We start from the raw sequence: 25,202 nt of genomic DNA on the forward strand, positions 1-25,202 counted from the left end.
TGTGCCATACATTTAAAAATTATTCACTCATGAGCCTGATGTTTAAGCATTTTTGTGTTCTTCAGCTGACCAACATCTCTCTAATACTGCCCTCTTTTCTGTGCTCTGACCACCAGCACCTGCAATGACTCGTCTTTAAATAACTGTTCCATGCTGTGCAGAATTCTTTGCATTGTCTCTGACCCACGGAGATTCCCTCCTCTGTTGTTTAATTTCTGAGAAAGAGCCATCATCCTCACCAATACCTCATTTATGCCTTGCAGCTTTGGTCATGGGGAGGGAGAGAGAGAGAGATATCAGTGGGAGTTGCAGAATATAATGGTAACTTATAGTCTTTATGCCATTGACCAGTGTCATGAAACAAACTCTCTTCTGCCTCAAGTTGGATTCACAGAATACTATGCAAATTTTTCATAGGAAATACCTCTGTTATTATAGTAACATCTCCAGTCCTCTCCCAGTATGTCTCTCTACCTACACCATGAAGACCAAGGCATCCTGCATGCCTCCATATGCTAAAGGTCAAATCAGACCCTCCACTGTGCATTCTAAATATGCTCTGCATGTTTGTGGAGTTTCTTAAATTTCTTTTAAGTCAAGGCATTTTTTAAGTTTATTTATTTATTCATCTTCACAGTAGTGATGATTGAAAGCCTTCTACCTTTTATTTTGCTCCATTAAAAAACTAAACCTTAATTTCTGTGTGAATATTAGCTATCTGTCACAGAAGGAAGTCTCTAAACTCAGAGAAGGTCTTCTGGAACTTCATTCACATGTAAGAGGACGTTTTCTTTTCTTGAGTTGAAGTGCACTTCTGTTAATCTGCACAGTCCTAGTTCCTCTCTCTGAAGATGGTTTCTCTCAGCTGTGAGAGTCTTTAGATACCTGAATACATCTAAATGACTCTCTTTGTGTCTCCTCATATTTAACTTATTCCTCCCTTATGCAAGAGTCCACTCTGTCAGGCAGAGGTTAGACCAAGAATACAAAGGGGAGAGGCCCAGGCTCCACCTTCCTGGAGCCTTGAGCACCTGGGAAATGTGGGTGCAGTGATGATTGTGATCAAAACCCTGATGACTCACTTGAGGAGTGAGAGTCTTGGATGCTCTCAAAATATTAGCTGGTCAAACTTAAGAAACACTGTATGAACTTCACTGAAAATCAGCATCAGATACTCGGCATCTTACAATCCCAGGAACCTCCTGTGCAGTGTCATGGATCTGAGTCTTTGTACTTACCTGTCCTCTTCCCTGAGAGCCCTCTTTCTCCCCTATTCATTTGAAAAACTTCTGCCTTTCCTTTCACAGATTGTCCCCAAATCTTCTTTGACCACCCCAGGCAGCGAGGACCACTCTCTCTTTGGCCTCTGCTGTACTTGTAGAAAACTGAGACGGGCGCTCTCACATTGCCCATGTGGTCAGGTCTGGACTTCTCTTCCTCCCACCTCTTGATGTGCTTATCTAGCTCAGTGCTCGCCTGGGGGAGATGCTCTGCAGATGTGCTACATCCTCTGGGGAAGCGTCTAAGTGGGTGGCGAGGGAGCGATGAGGGGGAGGCCCAGGAGATGAGAGATGGGGAGACAGGAGAGCCAACCTAAAGATGCAGAGTGGAGCATAAACGACAGAGGGGCTGGGAAAGCCCTGTTCGGAGCCAAAGTGTGTATTTGATTTCCCTTTTTTCTGCCCCTGGGGTCCCTGCCTAGGCATCAGGAAAGTGCACAAGTGAAAGCATTGGCCCCCCCTTTGCCTCTTTGCCACACCACTTCCTGAGCAAACTGGGTCATTACAATGGAATTTCTATTATCTTTGCTTCTCCAAATGGGGGACCAAACAGCATTGCACTGGGAGCCCAGAGGGGCAAGGACACCTGGTCAGAGCAACACCTGGGTGGCCCAGGGGGGCATCTCCCTGTGGCCTGGGATAAGTGAATATTGAACTGCAAATAGGGGAAGGAGGGTTAATCCTCTAATTTCTTATTAAATAAATTGCTGTTTTGATGGTCTTTCTGGAGAGGTTCCCTCTTGGAGGTGAGAGGAGTGATCTGTTCTGCCATGTTTACCATCCATGCCTTTTACCTACCCCAGCCCCATATCTTAAACCTGATTGGAATTTTTTTCCTTTTTTGTTTTTCCCCTGATGCTGGCTATTGAACACTGAGCCAACCTAAAAAAGCAGAGTGGAGCATAAACGACATAAACGTCCTTGCCCCTCGGGGCTCCCAGTGCAATGCTGTTTGGTCCCCCATTTGGAGAAGCAAAGATAATAGAGCCCAATCTGCAGAAATTCCATTGCAATGACCTAGTTTGCTCAGGAAGTGGTGTGGCAAAGAGGCAAGGGGGCCAGTGCTTTCACTTGTGCACTTTCCTGGTGCCTAGGCAGGGACCCCGAAGGCAGACCCCAGCCCTTTTATTTTTTATTAATTTCACTTTGAGATAAGACATCGGTAACTTGCCCAGCCTGTCCTTGAATTTGGAATCTTCCTGCCTCAGCCTCCTGATAACTGGGATTACAGGCATGTAGTCACCCAGCCCTGCAGGTTTTTTGTTTATTTGTTTTCTCTTAAAACCATTATTCTCTCAGGTGTGGACTCCAAAGTACCCAGCTTTCCTTCAGGAACATTTTACTCCATCTCCAGTTTCTTAACAAATCTAAGGATTAAGAATCATCCTTAGTCAAATCTTGTTCGGTGTCCAGAGCACAAAAAGATCTCCAAGAAATCTGGAGAGACAAAATATATTTTATTTATTTATTATATCATGAATATTCAATAGGATTTTTCTCTAATAGCACCTATGAGATGGACTCATAGAATTAAGGGTAGAACTTGAATGCTCTGTAAGTAATGAAGGTGTAGCCAGGCATAGTAGCACACTGTAATCCCAGCTGCTCTGGAAGCTGAGGCAGAGGGATCACAAGTTCAGGGACAGTCTAGACGAGGTACAGGCAAGAGTTGGTAATATAGTGAGACTCTGTCTCAAAATAAAAAGTAGAAACACCTGTAGCTCAGTGGTAGAACCACTCTGAATTCAATCCTGTGACTGAAAAGAAAAAGAAAAATATTTAAAAATGCCAGAATGTTGGCACAACTGCCAACTTCCCTAACAAGAACCAAATGTGCAAAGTAAATAAATAATCGATCAGTGGGATGGCATCAAACTAAAAATCTTCTGCACAGCAAAGGAAGCTGTGCACATCTTCTACATAGTAAAGACACTACAGAATGCAAAAAGTTCTTTGCAGCTGCTCCTCCAATGGGGGATTAATATTCAGAATATATAAAGAACTCAAAAAACATCAAAGCCCTCAAATAACCCAATTAATAAAATGGCCATTTATTAAGGAGGTTGGTGCTTATGCCATTTTTTGGGGTGTCATGCCTATGTATACTCTAACAGTTGCAAAGTTTCTGCTTTAATTGCTAGGAATCTCTATTTCATTCTTCCAAATAAATTTCAGAAATATTTGTTCTATTTTCTAAAAAAAAGAAAAGCTGAGTATCAGATGGATTCTTAGTCAAGTTCTACCAGACCTCTAAGGAAGAACACACACCAATCCTCCTCAAATCATTCTGTAAAATACAAAGGGTGGGAACACTGCCAAATTCATTCTATGAAGAAGTCAGTATCACCCTGATACCAATACCAAGAGCATATCAAGGAAAGAAAGCATCAGACCAATATCCATGATGAATCTAGATGAAAAAAATCCTTAATAAAGTTTTGGAAAATCATATTCAAAAACTCTCCCTCCCTCCCTCCCTCCTTTTCCTTCTTCTTTCCACAGTGGATATTGAACCCTGGGAGGCTTAACCACTAAGCCACATCCCGAACCCTTTTAATTGTTTTTACTCTTATTATTTTTATTTTGAGACAGGCTCTCCAAATTTGCTTAGGTCCTTGAAAACTTGCTGAAGCTGGTTTCCTGTTTGTGATACTCCTGCCTCAGCCTCCCAAGCCACTGTGATTACAGACGTGTACCATCAGGCCAGTCTAAGGAAGCATTCTTGAACATTATTTTTTTCTGGGCTTGGTGGCTCATACCTGTAATCTCAGCTCCTGGGGAGGCTGAGGCAGGAGGATCGTGAGTTCAAAGCCAGCCTCAGAAACTTAGCGAGCCCTAAACAACTCAACAAAACCCTGTCTCTAAATAAAATATAAATGTGGCTCAATGGTTAAGCATCATGGATACAAAAAAAAAAAAAAAACCACAAAAACAAAAACTTTCCCTTTAAACAATGCTCTATGGTTTGAATAGAGCTTCTGTCCATGGTGATGAAGCCTGGGTCTGCAGGGTGGTAATATTAGCCATTTTCCAAAAGAAGATAAAAATGTTCAGCAGATTTATGAAGAACGACTCAGCATCACAGATCATCTGGGTAATCATAAAGAAAACCACAATGAGACATCAGATCACACCAGTTAGAAAGTTTAATCTCAAAAACCAGAACAAAACATGTTTGTGAGAATATGGAGAAAAGGGACCTCTGACTGCAATATTGGGCAGCATAAATCAGTGTAATAATTATGGGAAACATTATGCAGGTTCCTTCAAATTTAAAATACAACTACCATAAGATCCAGTAATCCCATTACTGCACATCTGTATAATGTGCATGAAATTGGAATGTCAAAGTAGATGTACAAATCTATCATCATGGCAGCAATACTCACAATAATTAATGTAGGGAATCGCCATTAATGTTTATTATCATGTAAATAAATAAATATGCTATACATACACAATGAAATACCACTGTGCATGAAAAGTAAAATAATCTGGGTATTTGATGCATTATGGAGGAGCCAGTGTGACATTATGTAAGTAACAGGGCCAGCCACAGGAAGACAAGCACTGCCAGAGCTCACTTAGAGGTGGATCTAACGGCAGAACTCAGAAGATGGTGACCAAGTCAGCTTTGGGGTAGAAGTTAGGGAGTTAGCAGTCAGAGTCACCAAATTTGAGATAGATTTGATGAATAGCTCATTAGCTAATCATCAACAATAAGCTTCCAAGTGGACACATGGGAAAAATCATACAGAAGGGGGAAATATTGCTAAAACCATATATGATAAGGGTGGTATCTAGACCATGTCATGAACTCTTACAGGTGAGAAACAAAGCTACAACCTGCTTAATTACGAAATGAGCATTGACTCTGTAAGACATTTCCCCACAAAAGATACATCAACTGCCAACAAGCCCCTAAAAAAGATGCTCAATTAGTTACAGGGAAATGCAAATCCAAAGCAACATGAGATTGCTTCACAGCCAATAGAAAGCCTTAATTTACATCAAATTGAAGATGATGAGTTTTGGCAGCAAGGTAAAGAGGCCTGAACCTCCCACACTAGATATGAAACGTGCCAGCTACAACGAAAAGCAGTTTGGTGATTCTTCATTAAGTTGTACCTACCATTGCCTTATTACCCAGTATCTCCTTCCTGTGTACATTTTATCCAAGCAACTGAACATAGAATCTCGCATGCTTGAGCACCGAGGGTATGTCCTGAGAAGTGCACAGTTGGACAGTTTTGTCATTGTGCAAACATCACAGAGTCACTTACATAAATCAGCATGGGTGTGACATCACTAGACAGACCCCCGTGTGTGCAGTCTGTATCTACCCAAGCATCATCAATGCAGCACACACCTGTCCTCGAGCTCTGAACACTATTGTGAGTGCCTACAGGAGGCAGGACCATTCAAATCACCCAGGTGTCCATCAGTGCATGGATGGATGAGCAGCTTATAGTGTACCCTGGAGGAAAAAAATTATTTCACCATAGAAAGAAGATAAGTAGTTAAGATTCACTCATGAGATGGCCAAAATCAAGGAGGAAAACAGGAAAGGAAGGAAGAAAGAAACAGGGCAAGATCACAAGGAAGGAAGCAAGATGAGGCATTGTATCACCACATTCATGAAATTGGAATGTCAAGTTTACATTACAATCATTGTAGCCAAAGTAGTAGAGGGAGAAGGGTGTGCTCAGTGCAGACATGCTCTCACGCACCCATGGAGAGTCTGTTCCCTTCAGAAATCATGTGCATGAGAGAAAATACATCAAAGAACTCTTTGCAGGATAAGTAAAATCAAACATGAAGATCAACAAGTACAGGACAGACGTGGTAAGCACTTTGATGATTTTCATCTCACCGCTAGGGAAAACAAGAATACATTGATGTTCAGGTGAAGAACATTCATAAGTTTTGAGGAACCCATGTTAGCACTTGATGTGGGTTCTTATTTTTTGTTTAGATGTTGATGGATCTGTATTTTATTTTTTATATGCAGTGTTGAGAATCGAACCCAGTACCTCACACATGTTACACAAGCATACTGCCACTGAGCCACAACTGCAGTCCCATTGATGTAGATTCTATGTCAAGTTGGAAAACTCAGAAATTCCTGTAAGAAAACTTATGGACCATGTTTAGGGAAGAAAATTGAAATGGATCACTAAAGCAGTAAATAGGGTGAAATATATAAAAAAAATATAAACAAGCAAAGTCATAGGGAATGAAAGCAATTAATCATTCACTCAAGGAAAAAAAAATAAGCCTAGGTAGTCAAGTTCACATTTGAATTATGAAATATATTTTCCACTAATTCTGAGGTCAGTTATCCATCCATCCAGGGCCAAAACCTGCTCTGCTGAGGAGTCTCCCCAGGGCCCCCTTCACATCCTTGTTCCTCAGGCTGTAGATGAAGGGGTTCAGCATGGGGGTGACCACAGAATACATCACTGAGGCCATCATGGTTCTCTGGGAAGAATGGGTCATGGCAGAACTGGGGTAAACCCCAAGGCCTGCCCCATAGAATAGGGCGACCACACAGAGGTGGGATCCACAGGTGGAAAATGCTTTATACTTGGCCACAGAAGAGGACATCCTCAATAAGGAGGAGACAATCTGAAAATAAGAGAAGAGGATCCCTGTCATAGGAAAAACCCCAGCACAGTGGTGCTCACATACAGAAAAATATTATTGATGAGTGTATCAGATGTGGCCACCTTGAAAAGCTGAGCCAGTCCACAGAAGAAATGTGGGATAACAGTGCCAGCGGAGAAGGTCAGTCGCTTTACCAGTAGAATATGAACCAGGGAGACCCAGAACATGATGAGCCAAGACAGCAGCACCAGGAGGACACAGAACCGTGGATTCATGGTGACTATTTCAATGGATGACAGATGGCCACAAACCGGGTCATAAGCCATCATGGTCAGTAGGAAATTATCCATTGCAGCAAATGTATTTAAAAAATATGCCTGTGCCAGGCACTCTGTGTAGGAGATGTCTTTGTTCTGTGCCTGGATGTTCACCAGCATCTTAGGGACCGTGGTGGAGATGAAGCCTATGTCAGCCAAGGACAGGTTGGAGAGGAAGAAGTACATGGGGGTGTGGAGGTGGGAGTCAGAGCTGACGGCCAGGATGATGAGCAGGTTCCCAAGCACCGTGACCAGGTACACGAACAGGAACAGGCCAAAGAGGACGGGCTGCAGTTCAGCACCATCTGAGAGGCCCAGGAGGAGGAATTCTGATTCACTTGTGCAGTTTCCACTTCCATAGAGCTGGTGCACCTGCTGGGACAGAGGCAAATGCAACCTTCACAGAATATCCAACTAGCCCCTCCCATGTTATCTCTTTACCATCTCACCCTTGGGTGGATGCCACTCCTCTTGCATTAAACCCTCCAGACAACAATGACCCACTCAGCAGAGTGACAACCCAGTTCTATTTCCAAGTGTGTAAAGTCAGCCTGCCTTTCTCAACTTAGCAGAGAGCCCTCTGCCTTTATCATCCACTCTCTGGTTTTGGTTGTTCTATCTGAACCTATGGACATCAACCAATTCCTTCTTTTATGACTCGTTGAAAGTATTTGAAGATATTTCATGATGTGTTCTTGATACTTACCTCAAAATTTGTTAAATCAAAATCAATATTATCAAATGCAGGTGCTCAATTTTAATAATTTCCAATTTTACTTAAATTTGAGTGCTATTTAGTTCAATGTTTTTTTATTCTCTTTGTCTGTTTGTAGACTCAACTTCAGGTTCATCCTATTTTGCAACAAGATGAACTTTTTTTTCACGTGACCCAAAGTCACAAGCCCTGCAGACATTTGTTAATTATTGGTAGCTTGATGTGATGTCAGTGAACAGACACTGTGGATGGAAAAGAAGCCCTTTTTTCCACCAGGCGACCAGCGCACTGGTTTCATTAAAGAGGTTCTTGGCATAAAAGTTAGCTAGTGAGATCAAAATAAACCACACAGACTCAATTACCTTTTTCTATGACCAGGTCCAAGACGGCTCTCACATCTCTGGCTCACACCTCTAACCACCCGGTAGGGCAACAAGGATTACTCAGGGCTAGCAGGAGAGAGCGAGAGAGCACGCCAGGGAGTGGCCTTTTATTGGGGAACAAGAAATTCAGGGGAGAATTCCATCCAATGAAGGTGGAGGGGGGCAGCACTCCAAGGTCAGGGTCAGTGATTGGCCTCAGGGTCAGTGGTCAGGCACACCCCCATAGGACAGGCTCTCGCACCAGGAGAGGGTCGGGAAAGCTCCGACACAGTTTAGCCAGAGCGCCTCACACCCAATCCGGGAGGTGCCCAATCACGCGTGAGAATGGCTTCCCACACCTTTTCTTTCGTTGGCTTTCTGACTGCATGACCTGGAACAGCATGAGGCCATCTTCAGAAATATCAAGATCAGAGTCCATTTCTACTCCCACGTGAGTTCTGCTACAGGGAGCTTCTGGTGAAGCATGGTGGTGTGGTGGGTTGGGGCTGTGTCAGGCAGTGGAGAAATGACTCCAGAACCTTAGTGTGCGAGGAGCCAAGTGTCCTGACAGAGGGCAAGCGTGTGTAGTGGGCCGCTTCGGACACGTTTCTAACAGATCTAACCTCCTGTGTGCGAGTCATTGTGCGCACCCATTTCTTTGAGCATGTCCTGGACCTGGCGATGTACTTCCAACCAATGCTACGTGACAGAAGGGACCAGGTGTCACTTTTGAGATTAGGGTATAAAAAGACACTGGCTTCTTTCTGGTTTTCTGCTTTTACCCCACCCATCTGTTCTTTCTGATGGAAACCAACTGCCCTATGTGATCTGCTTCATGCAGAAGTCAATGCAGCAAAGAACTAAGGGTGGCCTTTGTCCAACAGCCCCCAAAGAACTGAGTCCTCCACCAGCCACAGGGGTGAGCTTGGAAGCAGGTCTTCCCCAGCAGACTCTTGAGTGACTGCAGCCTTGTGTGACACCATAGGTTATTAAGGGAAACAGCAAGTTATAAGTAACACATCATACATAAGAAAAAAAAATCAATTTTCCAGCTTTATTGAAGCAAAGTTAACAAAACTTATACAAATTCAAGGTAGACAATGTGATAATTTGATATACATCAAATTAATTAATATATCTATCACCTCATGTGATCACGTGTGTATTGTGGTGAAGACACTTAAGATCTCAGTAAATTTCTTTTTTTTTTTAGACTTCATTTTTATGAGAAATTCAGAACAAGTTTTGGTAACAGGTTTACAATTAACAGTTAAATATTTAGGGACATTTACAGTACTAAGTTGTGCAAACAGCGGCATGTTCATTGGCTGTGAGGAAATGTCATCTGCCTAGTGAATGTAAAAGGCGAATGAGCAGGACTTCAACCCCAGCACCCTTCCCTGTGGCTCTCCTCCCCTGACTGGCAGGCGGGCTCCATTTCCTGATGTCCGGTTCTCCCATCCCAAGGATTGAACTTCCCACTACACCAGTTCATTTTTCTCAAGATTGCTTTGGCTAATCCTCAAAGCACATAATCCGTATCCAGCTGGGTGTCCACTGCTCAGCGCTGGCCCTCCTCCACGATCAACCCATCGCACAATCCAGAGAGAAGAGCAGCATTGCGCCAACTCCGCAGCTCTCAGTAAATTTCAAGTAATCAAAACATAATTACCTATGATGACACCACTATGCATCAAGCTCCAGAATTCTTTCATTTCATAAATAAATATTTATTCCTTTTTACCAACATCTTCCACCCTGACCTGGTAGCAACCCCCTTTCTACTCTATTTTTGTGAGTTTGACTTTTTTTTGGATTTCTCATATAAGTGAGATCATTGCAGGAGTTTTCTTCTATGTCTGGTTTATTTCATTTAGCAAGATTTCTTTCTTGTTTATGGCTGAAAAATATATTGAATATTATAATATACACACCATATTTTCTTTATCCTTTCACCCACCAACAGACACCTAGGTGTTTTCCATATCTTGGTTCTTGTGAGCAGTGCTGCAAGGACATGAAAGTACAGAGACCTCTCTGAGATGCACATTTTATTTATTTTGGACATATACCCCAAAGCGAGATTGCTGGTTCCTACCGTTGTTCTAGTTTCACATTTGTGAGGCACTTCCACATGGTTTTCCACTATGGCTGAAGCAATTTACATGGTGACCACCAGTGTGCAAGGGTTTTCTTTTCTGCACATCCTCAGTGGCATGTTATCTTCTGTCTTATTCATAAAGGCATTCTAACAGATGGGAGGGGCTAGTTCATTGTAGTTCATGCCCCGATATTGAATGATGTCAAGCAACTTTTCCTATTCCTGTTGGCTATTTGTATGTCTTTGGAAAAATGCCTATTCAGGACCTTTGCTTTTTCTTACATCCAGTTATTTACTTACTCATTTATTGCTTTTGGGTTGTATAAGTTTCTTTTATATATTTTGGATATTAACCTCTTGTCAGATATGTGGTTTGCAAATACATTCTCCCATCATGTGGATTCCTTTTTGTTTTGTTGATTGTTTCCTTTGCTGAAAAAAAAAATGAACAAAAACCTCAAACCACAAAGATTTTTAGTTTGACGTAGTCACGCTGGAAACATTTTTGCTTTAGTTGATTTTGGTGGCCAGTCCAAACTGCCAAGACTAAAGTCAAGGAAGTTCAACCGTGTGCCCTCTTACCAGAGGTTTTATGGTTTCAGGTCTTACCTTTAAGTCTTTAATCTAGTCCAGTTGATTTTTGTGTAAGTCCCATCTTATTCCTTCGCCTGTGGATGCCCAGGTTTTCACACACCATTCCTTCAAGAGGCCCTCCTTCCCCGTGGGGTGTCCTTGGTATCCTTGTCGAAGACTAGCTACCTTCATATGCACGAGCTTATTTCTGCATTCTCTGTTCAGTCCCATGAGTCGATGTGTCTGTTTTCATGCCAGTATCATTCTCTTTTGATTACATGACTTCATAATATAGCTGGAAAGCAGGAAGTGTGATACTGCCACTTTTGTTCATTTTTCTCAAGATTGCTTTGGCTATCAAGAGACTTTCACATTCCATGTAAATTTTAGAATTGTGCCGGGCATGATGGCACATGCCTGTAATCCCAACAGTTTGGGAGGCTGAAGCAGGAGGATTGCAAGTTCAAAGCCAGCCTCGAGCAACAACAAGGCGCTAAGCAACTCAGTGAGACCTTGTGTCTAAATAAAATACAAAATGGGACTGAGGATGTGGCTCAGTGGTGGAGTGCTCCTGAATTCAATCCCCAGTACAAAAAAAAAATTAGAATTTTTCTAAAAAAACGTTATGGGAATTTTGATTGGGATTGCACTCAATCTGTAGGTTGCTTTGGTTAGTAGGCACTTTAACTGTATTCATCCACTTTATGAACAGGAAATATTGTTTCATTTATTTGTGGCTTTAATTTCTTTCATCAATAGCCATTTTCTAGTATACTAATATCACACTTTCAAAAGAAAAATTAGGACTTGGGCTGTTATGTAAATAATCAGAAGCCCCCATAAATATTCCATGCATATAAACCAAAACTCCCAAGCAAAGACTACCAAGCAGAATGGAGAATTATTTTCTTAGAGACATAAATCTTAACTGGGAACATGGAATTTGCCTCAGATTCTCTATAGAAAACCCAGTTCTTCCTCAAGTGGTTGATGAAAACGATGGACTTACAGATATCAAGGTCAAGAGTCGTAAACTAAACTGAAGAAAGAATCACATTTTGTTTTAAGAGAAGCCAGAGGTTGCAGGCCAGCTTTCTCCCTAGAGGAGGAAGGACCCAAGCCCTCCTCTTTTCCTTTCCATTAAAATTAGCAAGTCCTCAGAGGCTGGGAGAATGTGGACCAATTATGCTAATGGTGAGCTCTGTGCCCTTTGTCTAAGTACAAATAATGAATCTGGGTCCTGGAGACGGTCAGGTTGCTGGTGCCAGTCTGGTGGGCTCTGATATCTGTGTCTCTTCTTCTGCATCAGTCAGTCCACGACTCACTCTGCCTTCCTGCTGCCCCTGAGGACGGAGCCTGGGCCCTCACCATTCACCAAGCTGGGAACAGCAGTGGATCCCAATTCCTCACCATGCCCCAACGGGGACAGAGCACAGCCCAGTGAGTGCAAGGGGGGCAGGTTGGGGGTGGCAGACACAGGGACAGAGCACAGCCCAGTGAGTGCAAGGGGCATGGGGGGGGGCAGACACAGGGACAGAGCACAGCCCAGTGAGTGCAAGGGGGGCAGGTTGGGGGTGGCAGACACAGGGACAGAGCACAGCCCAGTGAGTACAAGGGGCGTGGGTGGGGGTGGGGCAGACACAGGGACAGAGCACAGCCCAGTGAGTGCAAGGGGGGCAGGTTGGGGGTGGGGCAGACACAGGGACAGAGCACAGCCCAGTGAGTGCAAGGGGGGCAGGTTGGGGGTGGCAGACACAGGGTCAGAGCACAGCCCAGTGAGTACAAGGGGCGTGGGTGGGGGTGGGGCAGACACAGGGACAGAGCACAGCCCAGTGAGTGCAAGGGGGGCAGGTTGGGGGTGGGGCAGACACAGGGACAGAGCACAGCCCAGTGAGTGCAAGGGGGGCAGGTTGGGGGTGGCAGACACAGGGTCAGAGCACAGCCCAGTGAGTACAAGGGGCGTGGGTGGGGGTGGGGCAGACACAGGGACAGAGCACAGCCCAGTGAGTGGGGGGGTGTCAGACAGCGGCGATGGTGGAGGGAGTGTGGGGAGCCCGGATTCCTCCTCACAGGCAGGACAGCTGGCATAGGCAGACAGAAGAGCCCCAGTTCCCTTTTCTGTGATGCAGGAGCATTCAAGGAAGAGGCTGCCTGTGGCTTTCACTGTGGTGAGGATGGGCTCCTGCCCATGAGCATGAGCTTCTAGGGATCCCATCTCCTGCCACCTCCATAGGAGGAAAGAGTGAGGTTTCCTTCCTTCCTTCCTTCCTTCCTTCCTTCCTTCCTTCCTTCCTTCCTTCCTTCCTTCCTTCCTTCCTTCTGTTTTCTTTCTCCTCCCTTCCTTCTTCTTTCACTCTTTCTTTCTCCCTCCCACTACCTCTTTCTTTCTTTCTTTCTTTCTTTCTTTCTTTCTTTTTCTTTCTTTCTTTCTCTCTTTCTCTCTCTCTTCCTTCCTGTCTCTCTTTCTTTCTCTTTCTTTCTTTCTTTCTTTCTTTCTTTCTTTCTTTCTTTCTTTCTTTCTTTCTTTCTTTCTCTTTCTCTCTCTCTCTTTCTTTCTTTCTTTCTCTCTCTCTCTTTCTTTCTCTCTTTCTCTCTCTCTTCCTTCCTGTCTCTCTTTCTCTTTCTTTCTTTCTTTCTTTCTTTCTTTCTTTCTTTCTTTCTTTCTTTCTTTCTTTCTTTCTCTTTCTCTCTCTCTTTCTCTCTTTCTTTCTCTCTCTCTTTCTCTCTTTCTCTCTTTCTCTCTTTCTTTCTTTCTTTCTTTCTTTCTTTCTTTCTTTCTTTCTCTCTCTCTCTCTCTCTCTCTTTCTTTCTTTCTTTCTTTCTTTCTTTCTTTCTTTCTCTTCCTTCCTGTCCCTTCCTTCCTTCCTTCCTTCCTTCCTTCCTTCCTTCCTTCCTTCCTTCCTTCCTTCCTTCCTTCCTTCCTTCCTTCCTTCCTTCCTTCCTTCCTTCCTTCCTTTCTTTCTTTCTTTCTTTCTTTCTTTCTTTCTTTCTTTCTTTCTTTCATGGGGATTGAACCCCTCAGTGCTCTACCACTCAGCTATATCCCCAGTCCTTTCTTTTTAAAAAAAATTTTTAATTTTTTTTTGAGAAAGGGTCTCACTAAATTGCTCAAGCTGAACTCAAACTTGTGATCCTTATGCCTCAGTCTTCCAAATCACTGGGATTACAAATCTGTGCCTATATCCAGCCAGGTTCTTTGTTATGCAGCTATTAATGGTTATTTCTGTTGTTGTTGTTATTGTTTCTTTATTGGTTTTCGTGGTGGATAAGGCTGGGCCTCATATGCGCTAGGCAAGCACCTCACCACTGAGCAACATGTCCAGCCCTTTTCCTGTGAATTTTGCAACAGTGTCTTGCTGTTCTCGGGCTGGCCTCGAGCACAATCTTCCTCCCTGGGCTTCCCAGGTTAGCCGGAATTACAGGTGTGCATCGCCATGTCTGACGTGAAAGGGTGCTTATAAATAAATAGTCCACTACAGAGGAATTTATGGAACTGCATTTGAGTAAAATAAAGTACACTTGACTATTTAAAGCATTCTTTATCTGGGCATGGTAGTGGACACCTTTGATCCCAGCTACTTGGGAGGCTGAGGAAGAAGAATTCCAAGTTTGAAGCTAGTCTAGGCAATTTAGCCGGACCCTGTCTTGAAATTAAAAAAAAAATAAAATAGGCAGGGATAGGGATGGGGCTGTAGCTAAGAGGTAGAGTACTTGCCTGGCATGCACCTTTGGGCTTAATCCCTTGTATGGCGGGGAGGGAGGGAGGGAGGACTCCTTAATTAGAACAACTTTTTTTTTTTTCTTTAAAAGAGAAGGATAATATTTACCGCTATAGAGTGGATCCAAAATGTCCCCCAGAGTCCCATGTGTCAAGGGCTAGGTGGCCACCCTGTGTGCTGTCGGGAGTTAGTGCAACCTTTAAGAGGAGGGGCTGGTGGGAGGAAGTAAGGTCACTGGGGGCATTCCCTTGAAGGGAATATTAGGACCCCAGCCCCATCCTCTCTCTTTCCTTTCTGGCCACTGTAAGATGAGCAGGCCTCCTCTGCCACATGCCGCCATCATACTTCTGTGTCACCACAGGCCCAAAGCAATAGGACCACGTGACAGGCAAAATAAACACCTTTTTTATTTTTACACTGGACATCGCAGGTATTGTGTTTCAGTAAGAGAAAGTTAATACATTTATGTTCCAGTCAAAGGAGGAGACTCATGTTTTAGAATGCTTATGGACTTTTCTTAATCTCCAAATATCCATGCTCCCATAGATTCTTCTTCCTAGAGTTTCTAAAGTGGATTTACATGGATTTAGATTCAGCAGATGAATGGAACTAAAGCCACAGAGAGAATCCAAAGGAGAAAGTATTTGCCATAATTAAAAAATAGTGCTAATGTGTATGATCCTCAAGTCTGTATCCTTTTTTTTTTTTTTTGTGGTGCTTGGGATTGAACCCAGGGCCTTATGCATATGAGGCAAGCACCCTCCCAACTGAGTTATATCTCCAGCACAAGTGTGCATGCTTTCATTATGAATTGCTTTAATTCATGACACACAGTAACGGGTCCCAATGTGCTTGTTTTCTTTATTCCAACCTTTTTTTTTTTTTTCTAAAAGGTGCCTCTGCTATGTGGAACCACAGAATTTAACAGGTATCTTGGAATTTCTGCTCCTGGGCCTTTCAGATGATCCAGAGGTGCAACCTGTCCTCTTTGGACTGTTCCTGTCCATGTACCTGGTCACAGTTCTTGGGAACCTGCTCATCATCCTGGCCATCAGCTCTGACCCTCACCTCCACACCCCCATGTACTTCTTCCTCTCCAACCTGTCCTTGGCTGACATTGGCTTTAGCAGCTCTACAATTCCCAAGATGCTGGTGAACTTCCAGACACACAGCAAATCCATCAGCTATGCAGGTTGCCTAACTCAGGTGTCCTGTTTTTTCCTTTTTGGATGTTTGGATAGTCTACTGCTGGCCGTGATGGCCTATGACCGCTTGGTGGCCATTTGCCACCCTCTACATTACCCAATCATCATGAACCCCCGCCTCTGTGGCCTGTTGGCCCTGGTGTCCTTCTCCATCAGTCTTGTGGACTCCCAGGTACACTGCTGGATGGTGTCACAACTGACCTTCTGCCAAGATGTAGAAATCCCTCATTTCTTCTGCGATGTGCCTCAGTTGTTCAAACTTGCCTGTTCTGATACCTCTGCTAACAACATAGTCATATTTCTCGTTGGCACCATCTCTGGTTTTCTGCCTATCGCAGGGATCCTCTTCTCCTACTGTAAAATTGTTTCCTCTGTTCTAAGAGTCCCATCCTCAGGTGGGAAGTGCAGAGCCTTCTCCACCTGTGGGTCTCACCTGTCTGTTGTTTGCTTATTTTACGGAACAGGCCTTGGGGTGTACCTCAGTTCATCTGTCTCAACTTCCTCCAGAAAGAGTATGGTGGTCTCAGTGATGTACACCATGGTCACCCCCATGCTGAACCCCTTCATCTACAGCCTGAGGAACAAGGACATCAAGAAGTCCCTGCAGAGAATTGTCAGAAGAATAACCTAATCTCACTGCCTGTGCTATCCTTTGGTAGTAAGGCTGTAAATAGGAGCAGATTCAAAGGTGGGCAGCAAGAAATCCTGAGTCTGCAGTCCCAGTGTACAGGACTCTATTTATCTATATGGCCTTCTGATTTCTGTTAACACAATTATTCCTCTTAGTGTATCTTTAATGGAGTTGAGAAGTTATTATGGATAAACACTTAAGTGATAGTCCTTCAAGGAATGTCTTCAGAACTCAGTATAAACCTCATGCTTTCCTTATCTACTACCCAGGTCTCTGAATCATGAGAAGTCTCACTTCCTTTCACTGAACACAATCCTGCTTCTCTCTCTCTCTCTCTCTCTCTCTCTCTTTCTCTTTTTCAGTACTGGGGATTGAACCTAGGGAATTATATGCTAGGGAAGTGCTCTACCACTGAGCTACACTCTCAACCTTTTATTATTATATTATTATTATTATTATTATTATTATTATTATTATTATTATTATTATTATTTGTTATAAGACAGGGTCTCTCTAAGTGGCCCAGACTGGCCTCAAATTCGTTATCCTCCGGTATCAGCTTCCCAAGTAGCTGGGATGACAGATATGTACCACCACGCCTGGCTCTCTCTTGTTCCAAAGCTGCCTTCTTGAAAACAGAGTCAGAATTCCTTGTTCCTTTCTGCCATTTGTTCTTCACCCCAACGGAGCCAAACATCTCAGGAACAATTTATTTGATGAGCAAGGATAAGAAATCAGTCTCCTCCTCGGGCTCAAGAGGCCATAAATACTTGCCTGGTACTGTCCATCTGTAATTCAGTGACGCTTGATCAGGACTAGACCACACCTGTGCCTCTCACAGACATGAGCTGGGAAGGCTTCAGGACAAGTCTATCTCCCTGCCATTCTCGGGTGGAATTTGACCTCAGCCTCTAACTGACAGAGAAGAAAGAGGATGTCCAGCTTTCTTTAATGCAACACCAGCCGAGTAGAGGGAGGATCACCCTGTTCTACTGAGTGAGTTCTGCATGTGAAAAGAAGGATTTTAAAAAGTAGCCAGGAGGGGTTGGGGATATAGCTCAGTTGGTAAAGTGCTTGCTTTGCATGCACCAGGCCCTGGGTTTAATCACCCGCACCACAAAAATAAATAAATGAATAAAAAGGAACAAAGATGGAACTCCCGTGGTGATCATGTCCCCTAGAAACTTTCTGAAATCTCTGGAGTGTGTTTCTCTGGTTATGTATGTCTTTTTAGATTCCATTGTGACTGTCTTCTGTCCCCAGCAGCTGTGATGGCCCTTCCTTGTGGAAATTAGTGCCTTTCTCAATGTCACTAAGATTTGGTGCTCCCTGAGTAGTTATTTTCTTTTTAAAGTATATTTTTAGTTGTAGATGGGCACAATACCTTTATTTTATTTTTATGTGGTGCTGAGGATCCAACCCGTACCTCACAGGAGGTAGGAAAGTGCTCCACCACCGAGCTACAGCCTCATCCCCCCTGAGTGGTTTTTTCCTAAGAATCTCCAACCCACCTACTAACACCTTCCTGGTTCCTTGCTAGTATAGTAGTTCTCAAAGTGAGAACTTAAATAAGTAAATGAGTGGAAATAAACCAGCAGAGGAAGGGAAATAGGGGGATGGAGGAAGGGATGGAAAAGGAGGTACCAGGGACTGATATGGAGTCAATTTTCTTGCACCTGTGATTATGTCAAAATGAACCCAGCTATTATCTATAACTGTAATGCCCTAATAGATGAAATAGAACCAAAGTAACGGCGTTTCATTCTGCCCTGACTCCATTTTATGCTTGCTTAAAATATTTCCTTTTTGAGCCTCCTGACAACTGTATCTGTGTTGACAATAAGAGTAGGACCTTCTGACGTCCCTGACTATGGCCCTGATATAAAACAAATGACTCTGAAACGTATAACCAAAGCAATTCTCCCATGCAATCCAGATATCTGTCAACAGGGTCTTGTGATGTGTGGGGTAGTCAGGTCAATTCTGATTTCAGGAAAATGTGACTCTCTGGATCAGGAGGAATAGGGGAGTTTTAAAGGAATTACAAGGGTTACATTCCACTTGTGCTCTGATAGGGGGGCCCCAGGGCGCCCTGATGGAGTTTCAGGATTCATTTGTTAATTTGGGAGATATTCACTTCCTAGATCCTCAGCAGGCATCTCCTTCCTCTATGTTGTATATGTTGTTGTATATGTTGGAGGGCAATTAACTAGGAGAAGAAAAGATAACACTGTCTCCGTAATCTTGTTAGAGAGAGAGAGAGAGAGAGAGAGAGAGAGAGAGAGAGAGAGAGAGAGAGAGAATAATAAACCTTAGAGCAATGAGGGCTATATTCAGAAGGTGAAGGGACCTCTGTTACAGAAAGTGAGTCTCTAAGAGCAAACATACGTGCACACACAGGCACAGGATACAGAACAAAGCAAACCTTCCAAAGTGATAGAGGGATCAATGGCAAAAGCAGGACTGAAGCCCAGAACTCTGACCTGAGACCCTATTCTTACCTAACAGGCTGCACAGACATTTGTGTGGGTTTTGGTGCTGTGTGCACTGTTGGAATGAACGTCACTAGTGACTGACGGTATCTCTGGTTGTCCTCTCTTATTTGACACCAAGAACATTGCATTTACTTTGACATTACACATGGCAATGAATAGCGTGGAAATGATTTGTCGACTGGCCTGTTCCATAGCTCCACCCTCCTCTTTCTCTCCCCGACCCTCCCCTACCCCTCTCTCTGGAGCTTCTTCATTAGGGCCTTAATCTTCATTAGCCTCTTCCCCTCTTAAAGAGGCAATACCTGAATGTTGGACATTCAAACTCTGCCAGTATGTACAGTAATCTGTATGTGCTTCACAGATGTAAAGAGAATTAATATAACTGTGCAGGAAATACAATTTGAACAGTAAATAAGTTCCTTTTTCCTTGTTTTTTTTTTAACCATCTGGGGATTGAACCCAGGGCTTGGCGCCTGCACTCTATCACTGAACTGCATCCCTAGACCTCTTAAATTTTTAAAATTTTAAGACAGTGCCTCTCACTAAGTTGACCTTGCAATCCCGCCTCAGCCTTCTGAGCAGCTGGAATTGCAGGCGTGTGTGTGCTGTCATGCTAGGCTGATAAACCCCTTAGAAGTCTTAATCATCTGTAACTGAAAGTTTGGTCCTTGTCCTGGATGCCAATTCACTAACAAGGACACGGTTTTGAGAAAAAGGAAAAAGAGGTTTTATTGTTTGGCTAGCAAAGGAGAAACACGGGGAGCTCCTGTCCCAGATGCAGCAATTCTGCCCATTAGGAGAGACAGGGAGATTTTAAGAAGCTATTCAAAGGCTTCATTCCAGGTGTGCCCCGACAGGGCATCCCAGGGCCCCCTGATGGTGTGTTGGGATTCACTTGTTAACTTGGGAGATAATTCCTTCCTGTGGAGCACAAATAACTCAAGGTAATCCTGTTCCCTGCCCCAGTTTAGGGAGGGGGAGAGGGAGAAGAGGAAAAGGTAAACTGGAGGAGCACTGTTAAAATTCCTGGAGTATCCTCAGAGTCCCCACTGTCTTCAAGGAAAGTTGTCATTGTCACTTGCAGGACATTAGAAGATATCTCAGGGATCACATTGCCAAAAGGATCTTTTAGAAATATTGATGTGGTTTCTAAAATTATAACATGAACAGGATTTTTAAAAGGTGAAATCCCATTCTGTTTCTGTCATTAGTTTTCACTACTTTTACCATAACATGGGGTATATTGTGACATTACACGACATGATCCTCATGAGCAGAATGAGAGTGGTGGCCCCAGGACAGGCAGTCATCACTTCATTTACCCCAAACACTTCTAGGAATGGAAAGACTGCATTGTATCCAGTGGGCTGAAGCAGGACCCCAGGAGAGGGTGTCCTGAGAGATGAACTCACAGAACGTTTGTCTTCAGGAACGTTCTATCCCCAGAAGAATTTCCACTCTATATGAGAGAAATAAAGAGTGGTGGGATAAAGGGAATTTTTCCTTTTGAGACATGTATTGCTGGACATCTTGAGATATCTATTTCCATTTTTAATTACTTTTCTTTCAGTGCTAGAGAAAGAACCCAAGACCATGTGTACGCTGGGCAAGTCTCTATCACTGAGCTCCATTGCTGAAGGTGAAGCCAGATTTAAAGATAGGTAGTCAGTGTAGTTAGGTAAATCAGGTCTAATATCAAGTAAGATCCAAAATGGAGGCCATGTTGAGAATGAATTCCAGGAAAAGCTCTTGGAATGTTAATGAAGTCCAGGAAAAGCCCAAGGCCCAGAGTCCACCCCAAAGAAGTGTTAATGAACAGCTCCCAGCAAACTTGAAGATGCTGACTCAAAAGTCCTTCCTGCCCAGATTACTTCTTTGGCCCACCTGTGTCCCACCCTTTGGGCCTTCCCACCTACATTCCATCACTGAAAGAACTATAAAAAGGGGAACAGATTTGCCTTTCAATGGATTCCATCTCTTGAGTCCCCTTCTTCCTCCAGAAGAAGTATTTTCTGCTGTCCTTTAATAAACTTCTAATTTCCACTTTGACCTTGCCTCGGCATGCTTCTCTGGTGTTATACTTCAACATTGGGGAAGCAAGGACTCGTCACTGGTCAACAGCGGTAATATATTGGAGGTCCCACCGAGATTCTACACCGAGGTAAGTGCCTTTCCACACACCCCATGGCTGTCTGAGGTGCATCTTTCTCTCTCTTTCTTTCTGGAGGGTAAGGTGGGCACCCGATGGCTACTTAAATGCTATTAGTGCAGCCGCCACTCTTCAAGACTCAGGTGAGAGGTTTCCCAGTCTAGGCAGCTCTCAATCAGCTGTTCAATACAGAGCAGGCATGTTGGGTTCTGCCAAAGCCACTTCCAACTTTTCTGTCTGGGCCCGGAGAGCAATTGGCGTGAGTACACAGTGTCCCTAAATCCCAATCTGCCTCGGATGCGTGGAGGTGGAGGAAGGAGTTTGGAACAACTGCGGAATTCCTGTCTGGGCTACACTCAGTCGTATTCCTAAGGTTCCTTTCTCTTGAGCCCCCTCCTGACAGCCCTAAGGGGTATCTAGGGTGATCAGTAGATGAATGGCACTGAGGGAAAGCCCCAATCACACTTGCCTCCGTGTGGGCTACGCAACACTCCCACCTCGCATCCATTCCCTCCTGGATGCTCCCCTTCCTTTGCCGGTCAGAAATGTTAGCAATTCAGGTTGTAGGACTGAGATAAAGGTATGGGATAATTAGTAAAATCTGCCCAGGTTTCCTAAGATGCATAGGTAACTTTCACTAGTCTGTTTTACTGCTCCAATGTTTAAAATGTTCTGTGTTCTCTTTAAGCTGCTAGAGGGAGGCATTTTTGGAATAGACTCCTCCAGTTATCTCTCTGATAGAAAGCGCTACCTTACAACCAGGAGATTTCCCTCACCCTTAGGAAGTTCCTTTAGTCTACAGAGCAAAAGCGACAAAAAGCACACGATTCTCTTTTGCAATTGGTTTTTAATGGCAGGGAGGACAAGCAGTAATGCCCTTAAGTCTGAATCCTCCCAGGGTCTTTGGCACAGGGCAAACTGAGACCCTAGCACTTTGCCAAAGGGGACCAGAAACACCCTTGGCAAAGCAAGGTGAGAGACGGGTTTTCTGGACCATTTAGGAAGCTCAAGCTTAGGGAGACGTCCATAATGAGAACAAGAACAGTTTTCTCTGGTGTGGGCGCCTGAGTCCTGTTTTATTCTCTTCTCACTCAGATGGGAGCTTCTCTCTCCAATATGCCAGGTGCACCACTAACCTGTATATTGAAAAATTGGGATAGATTTGACCCTCAAACGCTCAAAAAAAAGTGCGTCATTTTCTACTTCCTGGTGGAAAACATTGTTAGTCTCTGTCTTTGGCATCATACTCATTGGCATATTCCTGTGCTGTGGTATTTATTGCTGCATCAATCTGGTTTCAGTACTAATAAATTCTTGCTTCTCTTATAGACCACCCATCCACTCAAGTGGCCCTCCAGCCTATTACTTCTCAATCAGACTTCTATCATGGACCACTCGATAAACCCAATTTTTAAAGGGGGACTCCAAACTGCTTGCCCAACATCATCCCCTTTCAGCTTGAGGAAGCCAGAACGATCTTTGCCCCCTTTCCTTACAGCAGTAAGAGTTCCCAAAATTAGAGGGGGGAATGAAGCCAGATTTAAAGATAGGTAGTCAGTGTAGTTAGGTAAATTGGGTCTAATATTGAGTAAGATCCAAAATGGAGGCCATGTTGAGAATGAATTCCAGGAAAAGCTGAACAACTCTTGGAATGTTAATGAAGTCCAGGAAAAGCCCAAGGCCCAGAGCCCATCCCAAAGAAGTGTTAATGAACAGCTTCCAGCAAACTTGAAGATGCTGACTCAAAAGTCCTTCCTGCCCAGATTACTTCTTTGACCCACCTGTGTCCCACCCTTTGGGCCTTCCCACCTACATTCCATCACTCAAAAAACTATAAAAAGGGGAACATATTCTCCCTTCAATGAATTCTATCTCTTGGGTCCCCTTCTTCCTCCTGGAGAAGTATTTTCTGCTGTCCTTTAATAAACTTCTATTTTCCACTCTGACCTTGCCTCGGCATGCTTCTCTGGTGTTATACTTCAACATTGGGGAAGCAAGGACTCATCACCAGTCAACAGCAGTAATAAAGGGCCTGCCCTTTGGGGGTGCAGAGAAACCCCTCTGGAGACAGTTTCAGAGAACTGCATCTGCTTTATTGCACAGCAAAAACAGCTTTTATAGTGGTATGTGCCAATATAACAGTCACAACAGGCCAGAGGTGATACACAACATATCATATTACTGGAGTCCAGACACCAAGAGTTCAGAAATTGCCACTCAGGCTGATCTTGTACCAACAGGGGAATAACTTTTTGTCAAAGGACAAGGAAATGGCACTTGCCAGTGTTCTGACAGAACTTTGTCCCCAAACAGTGTTCTGTGTTAGGACTTCCCCGCTGCAGTGAGAAAGACAAGCATTCCTCCCTGAGGGTCCAGAATCAGGCTCACCAACACTCCCATCCCCAGCCCACACTCATTTCTTTATTTACTTTTGAATATTGGAGATTGAACCCAGTACTTTACCCCAGAGCCACATCCTCAGCCCCTTTCCTTTGCTAGCAAAGGAGGAACACAGGGGACTCGGGTCCCCTGTATACTTTGAGACAGGGTTTTGCTAAGCTGCCCACACTGGCCTCAAACTTGCAATCCTCCTGCTTCATTCTCCTGATTGCAGGTGTGTATCATCAAGCCTGGCCCATACTCTGTTTTTATGTCTAGCATCAGTACTGCTATGTTGCTGAAATTTACACTGTCAATTGCAAGAAATTTTCTTCTCTGTTCTGTATTTGTGTTCATAGTGTAAAGGTCCGGCGTAGCGTCGGAAAAAGAAACCACACAGGAGACTGGCTCCATGCAATTGGCAAAAGGGGATTTATTAATTCAGCATGCTGAGGTTCCAGGCTCACTCAGGAAGATAGAGAAGCCCAGAACCCCGAGCAGAGGTCAAGCAGAGCTTAAGTACACTTTTTGGGGAGGGCAGGGGGCTTTGCATACATCAGAACAAATCATCATGAGGCACGGGAAAATTGAACAACAACTCTGAGACATGATTAGCACATTAATTGGCGGGAACAGGTTGGGCGGGGGTGATTGGTCACTCCTAAGCGGGATACACATTCAAACTGATTGGTTCGGGCCCTGTGACAAACTGCACAGGGCTCTAGGCTAAATGGCCAGTAGGGTGTTGTCTTAACTATCTCAGGAATTTCAGGATCTGGGTGTAGCAGAGGAACTTAACAATACCTAGTCTTTTACATTTTAATTCAGGCTTTGCAATTTAGAAGCTTTACAATGCTCAGTCTTTTACATTTTAATTCAGGCTTTTGCAGCTTAGAATCAGCTTAGAAATTTTACCTTTACAATAGAACTGAGCTCAGTTGTTTATCTACAAATAACAGGAGAGCCAGGTGTCCCTGACTCAGTCAGGCTAGGTGAGGACCCATAGCAACCCCCTAGCAACCACCAATCAGCATGAGACAGGGAAAATACCTGGGATGCCAGATGACCCTCCCAGTAGTTTATGGTGGTTGATCTCATGGCTTAAACCAAGCAGTTCAAACAAATCCCCCTCTTGTACTAGCCAATCACCCCTATCCAACTTGTTCCCACCAGTGAATGTGCTAACCATGTTTTAGAGTTGTTTTATGATTTTCCCACGGTGTGTGATGATTTGCTAAGAGATGCTATGATGTATGTGAAGTCCCTGCCTTCCCCAAAGAGTGTATAAAACTGCTGCAAATCCTGGGCTCGGGCCTCTCAGCATCACCAGTTGCTGTGTGTGCGTGTGGAGGACCGAGCTAGCTTGCAATAAACACCTGTTTGCTGCTTACATCGATCTTGGTCTCTGGTGGTCTTTTGGGTGTCCCGAATTCAAGCATAACAACACAGGAGGCCCTGGGTTCCATCCCAGCACTGTAAACCAACCAGCCAGCCCTCAATACCTCCCAAGTGATGTCATTCCCTTTGCAGAAACAAAGTAACATTCTTCTCTATGTCTTTCTAGAACCTACAATCCGTTGTGTACAATATCACTCTTGCACCCCAAACCACAATAATATATATTTTGATATCTGATATTAGTTTGATAAACTTTCCTAAACCATTTTGT

General features: G+C 43.9%; 1 protein-coding gene and 1 pseudogene across 1 annotated transcript; one reads left to right on the forward strand and one right to left on the reverse strand.

Moving 5' to 3' along the window:
• Nucleotides 1-6,614: 6,614 nt before the first annotated feature.
• On the reverse strand, nucleotides 6,615-8,922 carry LOC101959990 (olfactory receptor 7D4-like; annotated as a pseudogene).
• On the forward strand, nucleotides 8,176-17,659 carry LOC144372188 (olfactory receptor 7E178-like). Its single transcript, XM_078035570.1, has 2 exons — nucleotides 8,176-12,395; nucleotides 15,568-17,659. Exons 1-2 carry the CDS (start codon nucleotides 12,367-12,369, stop codon nucleotides 16,508-16,510), a joined length of 972 nt encoding a protein of 323 aa, XP_077891696.1. The 5' UTR covers nucleotides 8,176-12,366; the 3' UTR covers nucleotides 16,511-17,659.
• Nucleotides 17,660-25,202: the final 7,543 nt, after the last annotated feature.

Source organism: Ictidomys tridecemlineatus, chromosome 2 (assembly GCF_052094955.1).
Source record: "Ictidomys tridecemlineatus isolate mIctTri1 chromosome 2, mIctTri1.hap1, whole genome shotgun sequence".
Classification (NCBI taxonomy): domain Eukaryota; kingdom Metazoa; phylum Chordata; class Mammalia; order Rodentia; family Sciuridae; genus Ictidomys; species Ictidomys tridecemlineatus.

Excerpts from the sequence above, each read along its gene's own strand:
- LOC144372188 (XM_078035570.1), top strand. The coding sequence starts at position 12,367 with ATGCCCCAACGGGGACAGAGCACAGCCCA. Across the intron at positions 12,396-15,567 it reads CGGGGACAGAGCACAGCCCA|GTGCCTCTGCTATGTGGAAC; the intron begins GTGAGTGCAAGG and ends TTTTTCTAAAAG.